This window comes from Ahaetulla prasina, chromosome 8 (genome assembly GCF_028640845.1).
Source record: "Ahaetulla prasina isolate Xishuangbanna chromosome 8, ASM2864084v1, whole genome shotgun sequence".
Taxonomy (NCBI): Eukaryota; Metazoa; Chordata; class Lepidosauria; order Squamata; family Colubridae; genus Ahaetulla; species Ahaetulla prasina.
This window is the reverse complement of record NC_080546.1, coordinates 90,671,235-90,686,955: the sequence shown is the minus strand read 5'-3', so window position 1 is coordinate 90,686,955 and position 15,721 is coordinate 90,671,235. Positions and strand designations below refer to the sequence as shown.

Sequence of the window (15,721 nt, the reverse complement as noted above, 5' to 3'; positions counted from 1 at the left end):
CCCATCCTTCCTTCCCTCCCTCCCTTTCCTTCCTTCCTTCCCGCCTTCCCTTCCCTTCCCTTCCCTTTCCTTCCTTCCTCCCCTTCCTTCCTTCCCTCCTTTCCTTTCTTCCCTTCCTTCCTTTCCTCCTTCCCTTCCCTTCTTTTCCCTTCCTTTCCTTTCCTTCCTCTCCTTCCCTCCCTCCTTCCCTTCCTTCCCTTCCCCTTCCTTCCTTCTCTTCCTTCCCATCCTTCCTTCCTTCCCTCCCTCCCTTTCCTTTCCTTTCCTTTCCTTTCCTTCCTTCCTTCCCTTCCTTCCCTCCTTTCCTTTCTTCCCTTCCTTCCTTCCCTCCTTTCCTTTCCTCCTTCCCTTCCCTTCTTTTCCCTTCCTTTCCTTTCCTTCCTCTCCTTCCCTCCCTCCTTTCCTTTCCTTTCCTTTCCTTTCCTTTCCTTTCCTTTCCTTTCCTTCCTTCCTTCCTTCCCTTTCCCAGTTTTTGAAGAACCAGAAGACCCCAACAGCCGTTCCTTTTTCTCCGAAATTATTTCTTCGGTGTCAGACGTGAAATTCAGCCACAGTGGGCGCTACTTGCTAGCGAGGGATTACCTCACCGTCAAAGTTTGGGATCTGAATATGGAAACAAAGCCTATAGAAATATATCAGGTATTCCACCCCTCCCCCTCCCGTGTCTTTCTATGTACCGTACCATGAAAGCGATGTGAGCGGCTCTGGGTTGCTGCGTCATTGGGCCCAAGAGATCTGCCCACGCAAGAAGCGCTCTGTCCCAGAGGGGCTGGGAGGGGGGCGGCTTTCTGTTTTTTTCACCAAAGCCCACCTACCTACCCTGGCGGCTGTCTGACCAATGAACCCTTGGCCAGACTGAAGCAAAAGGAAACCAACGGTCCTCTCTCTCTCTCCTTCCCTCCCTCCCCTCCCCTCTCTTTCTCTCCCTCCCTCCCTTTCCCTTCCCCATCTTTCTCTCTCCCTCCCTCTCTCTTTTTCTTTCTCTCCCTCCCTCCCTTTTCCCCTCCCTCCTCTCCCTTTTTCCCTCTCTCTGTCTACCTCCCTCCCCCTTCTTTCCTTCCTCCTTTCTCCCCCTCTCTCTCCCTCCCTCTTTCCCTTCTTCCCTCTTTCCTCCTCCCTCCTTCTTTCTCTTCCTTTTTCCCTCTCTATCTTTTCTACCTACCTCCTGCTCTATCCCTTCTTTTCCCCTCCCTCTCCCCCCTTTCCCCCTCCCCCTCTCCCTCCTTCCCTTTCTCTTCCTCCCTCTTCTCTTTCCCCTCCCTCCTCTTTCACTCCTTTTCCTTTCTCTCTCCCTCCCTCCTCCCTCCCCCTCCTCCTTTCCCTATCTCTCCTCCCTCTTTCCTTCTTCCTCTTTCCTCCTCCCTCCTTCTTTCTCTTCCTTTTTCCCTCTCTATCTTTTTCTACCTACCTTCTGCTCTATCCCTTCTTTCCCCCCCTCTCCCTCCTTTCCCCCTCCCCCTCTCCCTCCTTCCCTTTCTTTCTCTTCCTCCCTCTCTTCTCTCTTTCCCCCTCCCTCCTTCCTTCTCTTTCATTCCTTTTTCCTTTCTCTCTCCCTCCCCTCCCCTCTCCCTCCCTCCTTTCCCTATCTCTCCTCCTTCCTTCTTCCTCTTTCCTCCTCCTCCTCCTTCTTTCTCTTCCTTTTCCTCTCTTTTCTACCTACCTCCCCTCTCCTTTCTTTCCCCTCCTCCTCCTTTCCCTTTCTCTCCTCCCTCTCCTTCTTTCTTTTCTCCTCCTCTCTTCTTCCCTCTTCCCCTCCCCTTCCTTCTTTCTCTCCTTTTCCTCTTTCTACCTCCTTCCCCACTCTCTCCTCTCCTCCTTCTTCCCTTTCTTTTCTCCCTCCTTCCTCTTTCCCCTCCTCTCTCTCTTTCTCCCTTTTTCCTCTCTATCTCTCTCTTCTTATCTAGACATTTTAAAAACAATCTACAGGGAGTCCTTCACTTACAACAGTTTGTTTAGTGATCGTTCAAAGTTACAACGGTATGGGGGGGAAATGACTTATGACCGTTTTTTTCAAAGTTACAACCTTTGCAGCATGTGGAGCTCTCGCCTCACAATCAGGAGGCTGTGAGTTCGATCCTAGCTAAAGGCAGATATTTCTCTCTCTGGGCACAATGAGAATACATTTTCTGAACAAAACTCCGCATTGGCGACAGGGAAGGGCATCCGGCCAGTAAACATTCAGCTGAATTCAGTTGCCCAGACTCCACCTCCCCTGCAAGGGATTATGGGGTCATTAAAAGATGATGTAAGGCTGCAAGGGCTACTACTGACAAATTGTCTGATCTTGAATAATGACATGCTTCTTTTCTGCACCAAATAGGTTCATGATTACCTTAGAAGCAAGTTGTGTTCGCTCTATGAAAACGACTGCATTTTTGACAAATTTGAATGTGCATGGAACGGGTCCGACAGGTAATAGCTATAGCACTTAAGACTTATATACTGCTTCATAGTGTTTTACAGCCTTCTCTAAGTGGTTTACAGGGTCAGCCTCTGTCCCCCACCAACAATCTGGATCCTCCTTTTACCGACCTCAGAAGGATGGAAGGCTGAGTCAACCTTGAGCAGATCATGATCGAACTTCTGGCAGTCGGCAGAGTTGGCCTGCAATACTGCATTCTAACCACTGGGAAGGAAGGGAGGGAGGGAAGAGGAAGGAAGGGAGGGAGGGAGGAGGATGGAAGGAAGGAAGGAAGGAAGGAAGGAAGGAACGGACTAGCAACAGCACTTAGACTTATATACTGCTTCACAGTACTTTACAGCTCTCTCTAAGCCTTTTACTGAGTCAGCCTCTTGCCCCCAACAATCTGAGTCCTCTTTTTACTAACCTCAGAAGGATGGAAGGCTGAGATAACCTTGAACTGATTAAGATCAAACTTCTGGCAGTCGACAGAGTCAGCCTGCAATATTGTATTCTAATCTGAAGGGAGGGAGGGATGGAGGGAGGGAGGAAAGAAAGAAGGAAGGAAGGAAGGAAGGAAGGAAGGAAGGAAGGAAGGAAGGAAGGAAGGAAAGGAAGGAAGGAAGGAAGGAAGGAAGAAAGGAAAAAGGAAGGAGCAATAGCACTTAGACTTATATACCGCTTCACAGTGCTTTACAGCCCTCTCTAAGCCTTTTACAGAGTCAGCCTCTTGCCCCCCCAACAATCTACCCTCTTCCCCCCAAAATAAGACATCCCCTGACAATAAGCCCAATCGGGCTTTTGAGCACATGGCAATAAGGCCAAACGCTTATTTCAGGGTTCCAAAAAAATATAAGACAGGATCTTATTTTCCGAGAAACATGGAAGATCCTAATTTTACCGACTTTGAAGGATGAAAGGCTGAGTCAACCTGGTCAGGATCGAACTTCTGGCAGACGGCAGAGTCAGCCTGCATTACCACATTCCAACCACTGCGCCACATTGGCTCTATAATGCCTACACAGATGTCACATTTTTTTTAAAATTTGCATTTATTATCCCGCCCTTCTCCGAAGACTCAGGGCGGCTTACACTATGTCAAGCAATAGTCTTCATCCATTTGTATATTATATACAAAGTCAACTTATTGCCCCCAACAATCTGGGTCCTCATTTTACCGACCTTATAAAGGATGGAAGGCTGAGTCAACCTTGGGCCTGGTGGGACTTGAACCTGCAGTAATTGCAAGCAGCTGCTGTTAATAACAGACTGTCTTACCAGTCTGAGCCACAGAGGCCCCTCTGTGTTTAATGTCTTGGGGGGACTCTCAGTGACTCCTCTGCCCTAGCCAGCTGTCTTTGGCCAGCCAGTAACTAAGGTCAGGCAGATTTTCAAAAGTGGACAGTAAGAACTAGGCCGAGGAGCCAAGGCCACATGCAGGGTTACCTTCACAGCAAAAAAAGGTCTTTGAGGAACAAGGAAAATAGTCCATTAAATGAGCAAAAGCTGGATGGAAACTAACTCTCTCGGGGCTGATGATGAGATGAAGGCAATGAACCTGTTGTGACCCAGGCCCCAGTAGGTAGTAGGAAATTCAGTCAGTGTAAAAACAAACAAACTTTATTCGAACAGCTGAGAATTAACTCATTCTCAGCGTAGTCCAAATAAATTAAAGCAAATTCCTCCCAACAGAAATTCCTCAGTCCTATCACCAACCTTGGTCCCAATTAGGCAAACAGACTATTTGGCAAAAGTTGAGAAGACACCGATACAAAACAAATGCAACAAGACAAAGCTATCAACATTGTTTTCCGGAAAAGAGCTCAAACGTCCTTGCTGGTTTTTTAAGCCTTATGGGAGGGGCCAATCATCTCTTGGCCTTACTCCCGAGTCGTCCTCTTTGCTTGAGCTACTCTTGCCTTCTGGCAGCTCTTCTCATGCGTGCATTAGGAACAGGCTCCTCCTGTTCCTCTGCCTCTCTATTGTCAGTCTCTGGAGGCTTTGGAGTCCGCACCTCAGTTCCCGATGGCTCTGGCCCCACCTCTGCCTCTGACGCAGAGCCCTCATCTGGGCCTTCCCCAGCCTTCAGGACTGGCCCACGCTCTTTCTCAGCCTCATTGCTGTTCGACTCTGTTGCCAGCTCCGCAAGCTGCTGGCGGACCACAACAGAACCACCTGCTACATCTCATTCCTGGATGCCACCATCATGCCAGGGTCCTCAACTGTCTCACCTTTCAAAGTGGGCCTGAATCGCCAGGCATGAGGGTGGCATCATGGCCTGCTTGGTGTCTGGGTCCTGGGGGGGGAGGGGCGCTGCACAACCTGCCCAGCTGAGTTGCAGCTTCCATGGTGGGGAGGGGTCTTATTCCTCCCCTTCCAGGGTGGTTTCCCAGGAAGGCCGTGTGTGGGAGAACTTCTTTATATGGTGGTCCGGGCTCTTCTTCATGATGGCCTTACAGCAGGGGCATCAAACTCAATTTCATTGAAGGCCACATCAGGGTTGGGTTTGACCTGGGAGCGCTCGGGGTTGGGGGGAAATGCCTGGAGGTGGTAGTGGATGGGGTGGGTGTCGCCATGGCAGGCAGAGTGCTGCTGGAGGCCAGGGTGGCTTAAAATGGGCTGTGTGGGGCAGTGGTGAAATCCACTTTTTTTAACTACTGGTTCTGTGGGCGTGGCTTGCTGGTGTGGTTTGATGGACGTGGCAGGGGAAGGATACTACAAAATCTCCATTCCCACCCCACTCCGAGGGAAGGATACTGCAAAATCTCCATTCCCACCCCACTCCGAGGGAAGGATACTGCAAAATCTCCATTCCCACCCCACTTCGAGGGAAGGATACTGCAAAATCTCCATTCCTACCCCACTCCAGGGGAAGGATACTGCAAAATCTTCATTCCCACCCCACTCCAAGGGAAAGATACTGCAAAATCCCCATTCCCACCCCACTCCGAGGGAAGGATACTGCAAAATCTCCATTCCCACCCCACTTCGAGGGAAGGATACTGCAAAATCCCCATTCCCTCCCCACTCTGGGGCCAGCCAGAGGTGGTATTTGCTGGTTCTCCGAACTGCTCAAAATTTCCGCTACCGGTTCTCCAGAACCTGTCAGAACCTGCTGGATCTCACCCCTGGTGTAAGGGCCTCTGTGCGGCCCGTTTTTGGCTGGCAGAGGCTGAAAAGGCCGTGCAGGGGCTACATGTAGCCTGCCCCACGGCCCATTTTGGCCAGCAGAGGCACTGCAAGCTTTGATATTTGCAGGCCGGTCCCCTCGCACCAGATTTAAGCAGCCTAGAGTTTGACACCCCTGCCTTACAGTGTCAGCATTTCCTGCCTGCAGATATCTGTCACCCATCGAAGCGTTATGCAGAAATCACGTTGGCAGCCTTCCAACATGGGACAAGGACTGCAGCGCAGGGAATTTCCCCTCCTTCCCGGCCAGCTAACTAATCTCCCTGCTCTTCTTCTACTGCAGCGTCATCATGACCGGGGCCTACAACAACTTTTTCCGAATGTTTGACCGAAACACGAAGCGCGATGTGACTTTGGAGGCCTCCCGCGAGAACAGCAAGCCTCGGGCGATCCTGAAGCCTCGCCGTGTGTGCGCCGGGGGCAAGAGGCGGAAAGACGATATCAGCGCCGACAGCCTGGACTTCACCCAAAAAATTTTGCACACCGCCTGGCACCCCACGGAAAACATCATTGCTATTGCGGCCACAAACAATCTGTATATCTTTCAAGACAAAATGAACACGGAAGTGCATTAGTTCCCACTGGAGAGAGAGAGAGACGTCTTTGGACCAATACCGCTACTTGCTTGATGAGAGAAAAGCCTTTATTGGGAAGTAAACACCCTGCAAATCGACGGAGTTTACTCCCCAATAAATGTCTGCAGCAATAAGATGTATGTGGATTAAATTATTTCATGACCCACCACCCAGTCCTTTGGCGACCACTCTATATTTTAATTCATTGCAACCGCCATACACTCATCTCAAAAATAAATTCTCCTTATGACCAGGTGGCTGGCGTCTGTTTCATTACTCATCATTTTATTCTGGTTCCTGTTCGACACGGTCCTTGTCAAACGGTCCTTGTCATAACCTCAGAGGTGGTAATTCAGCCGGTTTGGACCAGTTCAGGCAAACCGGTAGCACCGACAGTCAGTTGGTCCCACCCATCCGCCCCTGCTCTATCCTGCCCTTTATTTCCTGCTTTGTAGCTCATCTCAATCGTGAGGCACAGCTGACTCCCCTCCCCTTGCTGTTCTACTTACTGTTGCTGATTTAGAAGGTAAACAGGTAAGCAGCTGAGCTTCTAAATGTTCCATTTTCAGTGCTGTGCACAAGTGCCTTAAGCGCAAACTCACACTTGTTAAACCGGCAGCAGTCCACCGCTGCATAATTTTAATGTGATACTGGGTTAAATATACGTCACCACGCTTCATCCTGCTGCCCCAGCCGGCCTTGAGAAAAATCTTAAAACAGGGAAGCTAAACTCTTTAAAATATAATTGGTATTTAGGCTGTTCGGTTTGAGCTCCGAGCTTGGCGATTTGGCTGCAAACCTTTCGTCGCCATTCCAGGAGACGTCGTCGGTGCGTTTTGAATTGTGTCTGCCTCACAGACGAGCACAATTCAAAGCGCACCGACGATGTCTCCTCGAATGGCGACGAAATGTTTGCAGCCAAATCGCAAGCTCGAGCTCAAACCAACAGCCTAAATCTGAGTGGTGAAATCTAAATTTTCTTTCCGACGGTTCTGTGGGTGTGGCTTGGTGGGCGTGGCTTGGTGGGGGTCATGTGGAGTGGCTATGTGACTGGGGATCAAAGACAGAAACTCACTAATAATGTCCTGCTGGAGCAGGGTTGGACTAGATGACCTCCAGGTCCCTTCCAGCCCTGGATTATTGTAATGCTCTCTACATGGGGCTCCCCTTGAAGTGCACTCGGAGGCTTCAGTTAGTCCAGAATGCAGCTGCGCGGGTGATAGAGGGAGCTCCGCGTAGCTCCCATATAACACCGCTCCTTCGCAGACTGCACTGGCTGCCTGTGGCCTTTCGAGTGCGCTTTAAGGTGTTGGTTACGACCTTTAAAGCGCTCCATGGCTTAGGGCCTGGGTACTTACGGGACCGCCTGCTGTTACCACATGCCTCCCACCGACCCGTACGCTCTCACAGAGAGGGACTTCTCAGGGTGCCGTCCGCCAAGCAATGTCGGCTGGCGGCCCCCAGGGGAAGGTCCTTCTCTGTGGGGGCTCCCACACTCTGGAACGAACTTCCCCCGGGGTTACGCCAAATACCTGACCTTCGGACATTCCGTCGCGAACTGAAGGCGCATCTTTTTATTTGCGGGGGGCTGTCTTGAATTTTATCTTTTATCAATTTTTAAACGGGGTTTTTAGTATGGAAATTTTTTAATGTTAGGCTAATTTAAATAAGTTTTTTAAATGGTATTTTAATCTGTATATTGTATTGTTTTATCTTGCCTGTACACCGCCCTGAGTCCTTCGGGAGAAGGGCGGTATAAAAATCAAATAAATAAATAAATAAATAAATAAATAAACTCCCAGAATGCCCCAGCCAGCTTTGCAAGTGGAAATATGCAAACGACTTCACAAAATGAGAAATGTTAAATGTCGTAGAAAAAGCAGCTGTGTAGAAGTGTGACATACTTCTAAATTTTCTTTCATTCCTTCCCTTCCTTCTTTCTTTCCTTTCCTTCCCTCCCTCCTTCCTTTCCTTCCCTTTCCTTCCTTCTCTTCCTTCCCATCCTTCCTTCCTTCCCTCCCTCCCTTTCCTTTCCTTTCCTTTCCTTTCCTTCCTTCCTTCCCTTCCTTCCTTCCCTCCTTTCCTTTCTTCCCTTCCTTCCTTCCCTCCTTTCCTTTCCTCCTTCCCTTCCCTTCTTTTCCCTTCCTTCCCTTTCCTTCCTCTCCTTCCCTCCCTCCTTTCCTTCCTTCCTTTCCTTCCTTCCTTCCTTCCCTTTCCCAGTTTTTGAAGAACCAGAAGACCCCAACAGCCGTTCCTTTTTCTCCGAAATTATTTCTTCGGTGTCAGACGTGAAATTCAGCCACAGTGGGCGCTACTTGCTAGCGAGGGATTACCTCACCGTCAAAGTTTGGGATCTGAATATGGAAACAAAGCCTATAGAAATATATCAGGTATTCCACCCCTCCCCCTCCCGTGTCTTTCTATGTACCGTACCATGAAAGCGATGTGAGCGGCTCTGGGTTGCTGCGTCATTGGGCCCAAGAGATCTGCCCACGCAAGAAGCGCTCTGTCCCAGAGGGGCTGGGAGGGGGGCGGCTTTCTGTTTTTTTCACCAAAGCCCACCTACCTATCCTGGCGGCTGTCTGACCAATGAACCCTTGGCCAGACTGAAGCAAAAGGAAACCAACGGTCCTCTCTCTCTCCTTCCCTCCCTCTCCCCTTTCCCCTCCTCTCTCTCTCCCTCCCCTCTCCTCCTTCCTTCCTTCTTTTCCCTCCCTCCCTCCTCTCTCTTTTCTTTCTCTCCTCCTCCTTTCCCCTCCCTCCTCTCCCTTTTCCCTCTCTCTGTCTACCTCCTCCTTCTTTCCTTCCTCCTTTCTCCCCTCTCTCTCCCTCCTCTTTCCCTTCTTCCTCTTTCCTCCTCCTCCTTCTTTCTCTTCCTTTTCCCTCTCTATCTTTTCTACCTACCTCCTGCTCTATCCTTCTTTTCCCCTCCCCTCTCCCCTTTCCCCTCCCCTCTCCCTCCTTCCTTCTCTTCCTCCTCTTCTCTTTCCCCTCCCTCCTCTTTCACTCCTTTTCCCTCTCTCCCTCCCCTCTTTCCCTTCTTCCCTCTTTCCTCCTCCTCCTCCTTCTTTCTTTCTCTTCCTCCTCTCTTTTCTTTCTCTCCCTCCCTCCTCCTCTTTCCTTCTTCCTTCCCTCCCTCCCCCTTTCCCCTCCCCTCTCCCTCCTTCCCTTTCTCTTCCTCCTCTTCTCTTTCCCCTCCCTCCTCTTTCACTCCTTTTCCCTTTCTCTCTCCCTCCTCCTCCCTCCCTCCCTCCCTCCTTTCCCCTATCTCTCCCTCCCCTCTTTCCCTTCTTCCTCTTTCCTCCTCCTCCTTCTTTCTCTTCCTTTTCCTCTCTATCTTTTCTACCTACCTTCTGCTCTATCCTTCTTTTCCCCTCTCCTCCTTTCCCCTCCCCTCTCCCTCCTTCCCTTTCTTTCTCTTCCTCCTCTCTTCTCTCTTTCCCCTCCCTCCTTCCTTCTCTTTCATTCCCTTTTTCCTTTCTCTCTCCCTCCCCTCCCCTCTCCCTCCCTCCTTTCCCTATCTCTCCCTCCTTCCTTCTTCCTCTTTCCTCCTCCTCCCTCCTTCTTTCTCTTCCTTTTCCTCTCTTTCTACCTACCTCCCCTCTCCTTCTTTCCCCTCCTCCTCCTTTCCCCTTTCTCTCCCTCCCCTCTCCTTCTTTCTTTTCTCCTCCTCTCTTCTTCCTCTTTCCCCCTCCCCCTTCCTTCTTTTTCTCTCCCTTTTTCCCTCTTTCTACCTCCTTCCCCCCACTCTCTCCCTCTCCCTCCTTCTTCCCTTTCTTTCTTTCTCTCCCTCCTTCCCTCTTTCCCCCTCCCTCTCTCTTTCTCTCCCTTTTTCCCTCTCTATCTCTCTCTTTCTTATCTAGACATTTTTAAAAACAATCTACAGGGAGTCCTTCACTTACAACAGTTTGTTTAGTGATCGTTCAAAGTTACAACGGTATGGGGGGAAAATGACTTATGACCGTTTTTTTCAAAGTTACAACCTTTGCAGCATGTGGAGCTCTCGCCTCACAATCAGGAGGCTGTGAGTTCGATCCTAGCTAAAGGCAGATATTTCTCTCTCTGGGCACAATGAGAATACATTTTCTGAACAAAACTCCGCATTGGCGACAGGGAAGGGCATCCGGCCAGTAAACATTCAGCTGAATTCAGTTGCCCAGACTCCACCTCCCCTGCAAGGGATTATGGGGTCATTAAAAGATGATGTAAGGCTGCAAGGGCTACTACTGACAAATTGTCTGATCTTGAATAATGACATGCTTCTTTTCTGCACCAAATAGGTTCATGATTACCTTAGAAGCAAGTTGTGTTCGCTCTATGAAAACGACTGCATTTTTGACAAATTTGAATGTGCATGGAACGGGTCCGACAGGTAATAGCTATAGCACTTAAGACTTATATACCGCTTCATAGTGTTTTACAGCCTTCTCTAAGTGGTTTACAGGGTCAGCCTCTGTCCCCCAACAATCTGGATTCTCCTTTTACCGACCTCAGAAGGATGGAAGGCTGAGTCAACCTTGAGCAGATCATGATCAAACTTCTGGCAGTCAGCAGAAGTCTGCAATACTGCATTCTAACCACTGGGAAGGAAGGGAGGGAGGGAAGAGGAAGGAAGGGAGGGAGGGAGGAGGATGGAAGGAAGGAAGGAAGGAAGGAAGGAAGGAAGGAAGGAAGGAAGGAACGGACTAGCAACAGCACTTAGACTTATATACTGCTTCACAGTACTTTACAGCTCTCTCTAAGCCTTTTACTGAGTCAGCCTCTTGCCCCCAACAATCTGAGTCCTCTTTTTACTAACCTCAGAAGGATGGAAGGCTGAGATAACCTTGAACTGATTAAGATCAAACTTCTGGCAGTCGACAGAGTCAGCCTGCAATATTGTATTCTAATCTGAAGGGAGGGAGGGATGGAGGGAGGGAGGAAAGAAGGAAGGAAGGAAGGAAGGAAGGAAGGAAGGAAGGAAAGGAAGGAAGGAAGGAAGGAAGGAAAGGAAGGAAGGAAGGAAGGAAGGAAGGAAGGAAGGAAGGAAGGAAGGAAGGAAGGAAGGAAGAAAGGAAAAAGGAAGGAGCAATAGCACTTAGACTTATATACCGCTTCACAGTGCTTTACAGCCCTCTCTAAGCCTTTTACAGAGTCAGCCTCTTGCCCCCCCAACAATCTACCCTCTTCCCCCCAAAATAAGACATCCCCTGACAATAAGCCCAATCGGGCTTTTGAGCACATGGCAATAAGGCCAAACGCTTATTTCAGGGTTCCAAAAAAATATAAGACAGGATCTTATTTTCCGAGAAACATGGAAGATCCTAATTTTACCGACTTTGAAGGATGAAAGGCTGAGTCAACCTGGTCAGGATCGAACTTCTGGCAGACGGCAGAGTCAGCCTGCATTACCACATTCCAACCACTGCGCCACATTGGCTCTATAATGCCTACACAGATGTCACATTTTTTTTAAAATTTGCATTTATTATCCCGCCCTTCTCCGAAGACTCAGGGCGGCTTACACTATGTCAAGCAATAGTCTTCATCCATTTGTATATTATATACAAAGTCAACTTATTGCCCCCAACAATCTGGGTCCTCATTTTACCGACCTTATAAAGGATGGAAGGCTGAGTCAACCTTGGGCCTGGTGGGACTTGAACCTGCAGTAATTGCAAGCAGCTGCTGTTAATAACAGACTGTCTTACCAGTCTGAGCCACAGAGGCCCCTCTGTGTTTAATGTCTTGGGGGGACTCTCAGTGACTCCTCTGCCCTAGCCAGCTGTCTTTGGCCAGCCAGTAACTAAGGTCAGGCAGATTTTCAAAAGTGGACAGTAAGAACTAGGCCGAGGAGCCAAGGCCACATGCAGGGTTACCTTCACAGCAAAAAAGGGTCTTTGAGGAACAAGGAAAATAGTCCATTAAATGAGCAAAAGCTGGATGGAAACTAACTCTCTCGGGGCTGATGATGAGATGAAGGCAATGAACCTGTTGTGACCCAGGCCCCAATAGTTAGTAGGAAATTCAGTCAGTGTAAAAACAAACAAACTTTATTCGAACAGCTGAGAATTAACTCATTCTCAGCGTAGTCCAAATAAATTAAAGCAAATTCCTCCCAACACAAATTCCTCAGTCCTATCACCAACCTTGGTCCAATTAGGCAAACAGACTATTTGGCAAAAGTTGAGAAGACACCGATACAAAACAAATGCAACAAGACAAAGCTATCAACATTGTTTTCCGGAAAAGAGCTCAAACGTCCTTGCTGGTCTTTTAAGCCTTATGGGAGGGGCCAATCATCTCTTGGCCTTACTCCCGAGTCGTCCTCTTTGCTTGAGCTACTCTTGCCTTCTGGCAGCTCTTCTCATGCGTGCATTAGGAACAGGCTCCTCCTGTTCCTCTGCCTCTCTATTGTCAGTCTCTGGAGGCTTTGAAGTCCGCACCTCACTTCCCGATGGCTCTGGCCCCACCTCTGCCTCCGACGCAGAGCCCTCATCTGGGCCTTCCCCAGCCTTCAGGACTGGCCCACGCTCTTCCTCAGCCTCATTGCTCTCCGACTCTGTTGCCAGCTCCGCAAGCTGCTGGCGGACCACAACAGAACCACCTGCTACATCTCATTCCTGGATGCCACCATCATGCCAGGCTCCTCAACTGTCTCACCTTTCAAAGTGGGCCTGAATCGCCAGGCATGAGGGTGGCATCATGGCCTGCTTGGTGTCTGGGTCCTGGGGGGGGAGGGGCGCTGCACAACCTGCCCAGCTGAGTTGCAGCTTCCATGGTGGGGAGGGGTCTTATTCCTCCCCTTCCAGGGTGGTTTCCCAGGAAGGCCGTGTGTGGGAGAACTTCTTTATATGGCGGTCCGGGCTCTTCTTCATGCTGGCCTTACAGCAGGGGCATCAAACTCAATTTCATTGAAGGCCACATCAGGGTTGGGTTTGACCTGGGAGCGCTCGGGGTTGGGGGCAAATGCCTGGGGGTGGTAGTGGATGGGGTGGGAGTCGCCATGGCAGGCAGAGTGCTGCTGGAGGCCAGGGTGGCTTAAAATGGGTTGTGTGGGGCAGTGGTGAAATCCATTTTTTTTTACTACCGGTTCTGTGGGCGTGGCTTGCTGGTGTGGTTTGATGGGCATGGCAGGGGAAGGATACTGCAAAATCTCCATTCCCACCCCACTCCGAGGGAAGGATACTGCAAAATCTCCATTCCCATCCCACTCTGAGGGAAGGATACTGCAAAATCTCCATTCCCACCCCACTCCGAGGAAGGATACTGCAAAATCTCCATTCCCACCCCACTCCGAGGGAAGGATACTGCAAAATCTCCATTCCCACCCCACTCCGAGGGAAAGATACTGCAAAATCTCCATTCTTACACCACTCCAGGGGAAGGATACTGCAAAATCCCCATTCCCACCCCACTTCGAGGGAAGGATACTGCAAAATCCCCATTCCCTCCCCACTCTGGGGCCAGCCAGAGGTGGTATTTGCTGGTTCTCCGAACTGCTCAAAATTTCCGCTACCGGTTCTCCAGAACCTGTCAGAACCTGCTGGATCTCACCCCTGGTGTAAGGGCCTCTGTGCGGCCCGTTTTTGGCTGGCAGAGGCTGAAAAGGCCGTGCAGGGGCTACATGTAACCTGCCCCACGGCCCATTTTGGCCGGCAGAGGCACTGCAAGCTTTGATATTTGCAGGCCGGTCCCCTCGCACCAGATTTAAGCAGCCTAGAGTTTGACACCCCTGCCTTACAGTGTCAGCATTTCCTGCCTGCAGATATCTGTCACCCATCGAAGCATTATGCAGAAATCACGTTGGCAGCCTTCCAACATGGGACGAGGACTGCAGCGCAGGGAATTTCCCCTCCTTCCCGGCCAGCTAACTAATCTCCCTGCTCTTCTTCTACCGCAGTGTCATCATGACCGGGGCCTACAACAACTTTTTCCGAATGTTTGACCGAAACACGAAGCGCGACGTGACTTTGGAGGCCTCCCGCGAGAACAGCAAGCCTCGGGCGATCCTGAAGCCTCGCCGTGTGTGCGCCGGGGGCAAGAGGCGGAAAGACGATATCAGCGCCGACAGCCTGGACTTCACCCAAAAAATTTTGCACACCGCCTGGCACCCCACGGAAAACATCATTGCTATTGCGGCCACAAACAATCTGTATATCTTTCAAGACAAAATGAACACGGAAGTGCATTAGTTCCCACTGGAGAGAGAGAGAGACGTCTTTGGACCAATACCGCTACTTGCTTGATGAGAGAAAAGCCTTTATTGGGAAGTAAACACCCTGTAAATCGACGGAGTTTACTCCCCAATAAATGTCTGCAGCAATAAGATGTATGTGGATTAAATTATTTCATGACCCACCACCCAGTCCTTTGGCGACCACTCTATATTTTAATTCATTGCAACCGCCATACAGTCATCTCAAAAATAAATTCTCCTTATGACCAGGTGGCTGGCGTCTGTTTCATTACTCATCATTTTATTCCGGTTCCTGTTCGACACGGTCCTTGTCGAACGGTCCTTGTCATAACCTCAGAGGTGGTAATTCAGCCGGTTCGGACCAGTTCAGGCAAACCGGTAGCACCGACGGTCAGTTGGTCCCACCCATCCGCCCCTGCTCTATCCTGCCCTTTATTTCCTGCTTTGTAGCTCATCTCAATCGTGAGGCACAGCTGACTCCCCTCCCCTTGCTGTTCTACTTACCGTTGCTGATTTGGAAGGTTCAAGGTTTTGGTAACCACCTTTAAAGCGCTCCATGGCATAGGGCCGGGTTATTTACGGGACCGCCTACTGCTACCGAATACCTCTCACCGCCCCGCGCCTCACAGAGGGACTCCAGGGTGCTGCATAATTTTAATGTGATACTGGGTTAAATAGGGAAGGGCCTTCTGTGGGGCTCCCACCCTCTGCTGCCCCAGCCGCCTTGAGAAAATCTTAAAACAGGGAAGCTAAACTCTTTAAAATATATTTATTCATCTAGGACTGTTAGATTTTAAATTTATTGGTTTTAAATGGGTTTTATTATTTATATTGTTTTTAATAATTCGGCCTTTTAGAATAAGTTTTTTAATTGTTATTTTAATCTGTATTTATATTTTTTTTTTATTTGCCTGTGAACCGCCCTGAGTCCTTCGGGAGATATAATATAAATATAAATGTGATTAATAAAATAAATAAATAAATAAATAAACAGGTAAGCAGCTGAGCTTCTAAATGTTCCATTTTCAGTGCTGTGCACAAGTGCTTTAAGCGCAAACTCACACTTGTTAAACCGGCAGCATTCCACCACTGCATAACTTTAATGTGATACTGGGTTAAATATACGTCACCACGCTTCATCCTGCTGCCCCAGCCGGCCTTGAGAAAAATCTTAAAACAGGGAAGCTAAACTCTTTAAAATATAATTGGTATTTAGGCTGTCGGTTTGAGCTCCGAGCTTGGCGATTTGGCTGCAAACCTTTCGTCGCCGTTCCAGGAGACGTCGTCGGTGCGTTTTGAATTGTGTTCGTCTTCACAGACGAGCACAATTCAAAGCGCACCGACGATGTCTCCTCGAATGGCGACGAAATGTTTGCA

At 49.5% G+C, this 15,721-nt stretch overlaps 2 protein-coding genes across 3 annotated transcripts in view; both read left to right on the top strand.

Annotated features, from left to right (window-relative positions):
• LOC131202956 (serine/threonine-protein phosphatase 2A 55 kDa regulatory subunit B gamma isoform) overlaps positions 1-6,521 on the top strand; it is a 47,131-nt gene extending 40,610 nt beyond the window's left edge. Inside the window, exons 7-9 of one of the 2 annotated variants that reach the window (XM_058192678.1) lie at positions 470-639; positions 2,321-2,412; positions 5,874-6,521. In XM_058192678.1, the coding sequence (XP_058048661.1) occupies positions 470-639; positions 2,321-2,412; positions 5,874-6,165 (554 nt within the window). In that variant the 3' untranslated portion in view covers positions 6,166-6,521. The remainder of the gene's footprint in view (positions 1-469; positions 640-2,320; positions 2,413-5,873) is intronic. The other variant, XM_058192679.1, reaches the window with a different exon arrangement.
• A 1,870-nt stretch (positions 6,522-8,391) lies between these two features.
• LOC131202958 (serine/threonine-protein phosphatase 2A 55 kDa regulatory subunit B gamma isoform-like) lies at positions 8,392-14,866 on the top strand. Its single transcript, XM_058192682.1, has 3 exons — positions 8,392-8,555; positions 10,446-10,537; positions 14,048-14,866. The coding sequence occupies exons 1-3, from the start codon at positions 8,526-8,528 to the stop codon at positions 14,337-14,339; spliced, it is 414 nt and encodes a 137-aa protein (XP_058048665.1). The 5' UTR covers positions 8,392-8,525; the 3' UTR covers positions 14,340-14,866.
• The last annotated feature ends 855 nt before the right edge of the window (positions 14,867-15,721 follow it).

Excerpts from the sequence above, each read along its gene's own strand:
- LOC131202958 (XM_058192682.1), top strand. The coding sequence starts at position 8,526 with ATGGAAACAAAGCCTATAGAAATATATCAG. Across the intron at positions 8,556-10,445 it reads AGCCTATAGAAATATATCAG|GTTCATGATTACCTTAGAAG; the intron begins GTATTCCACCCC and ends TGCACCAAATAG. Across the intron at positions 10,538-14,047 it reads GCATGGAACGGGTCCGACAG|TGTCATCATGACCGGGGCCT; the intron begins GTAATAGCTATA and ends CTTCTACCGCAG.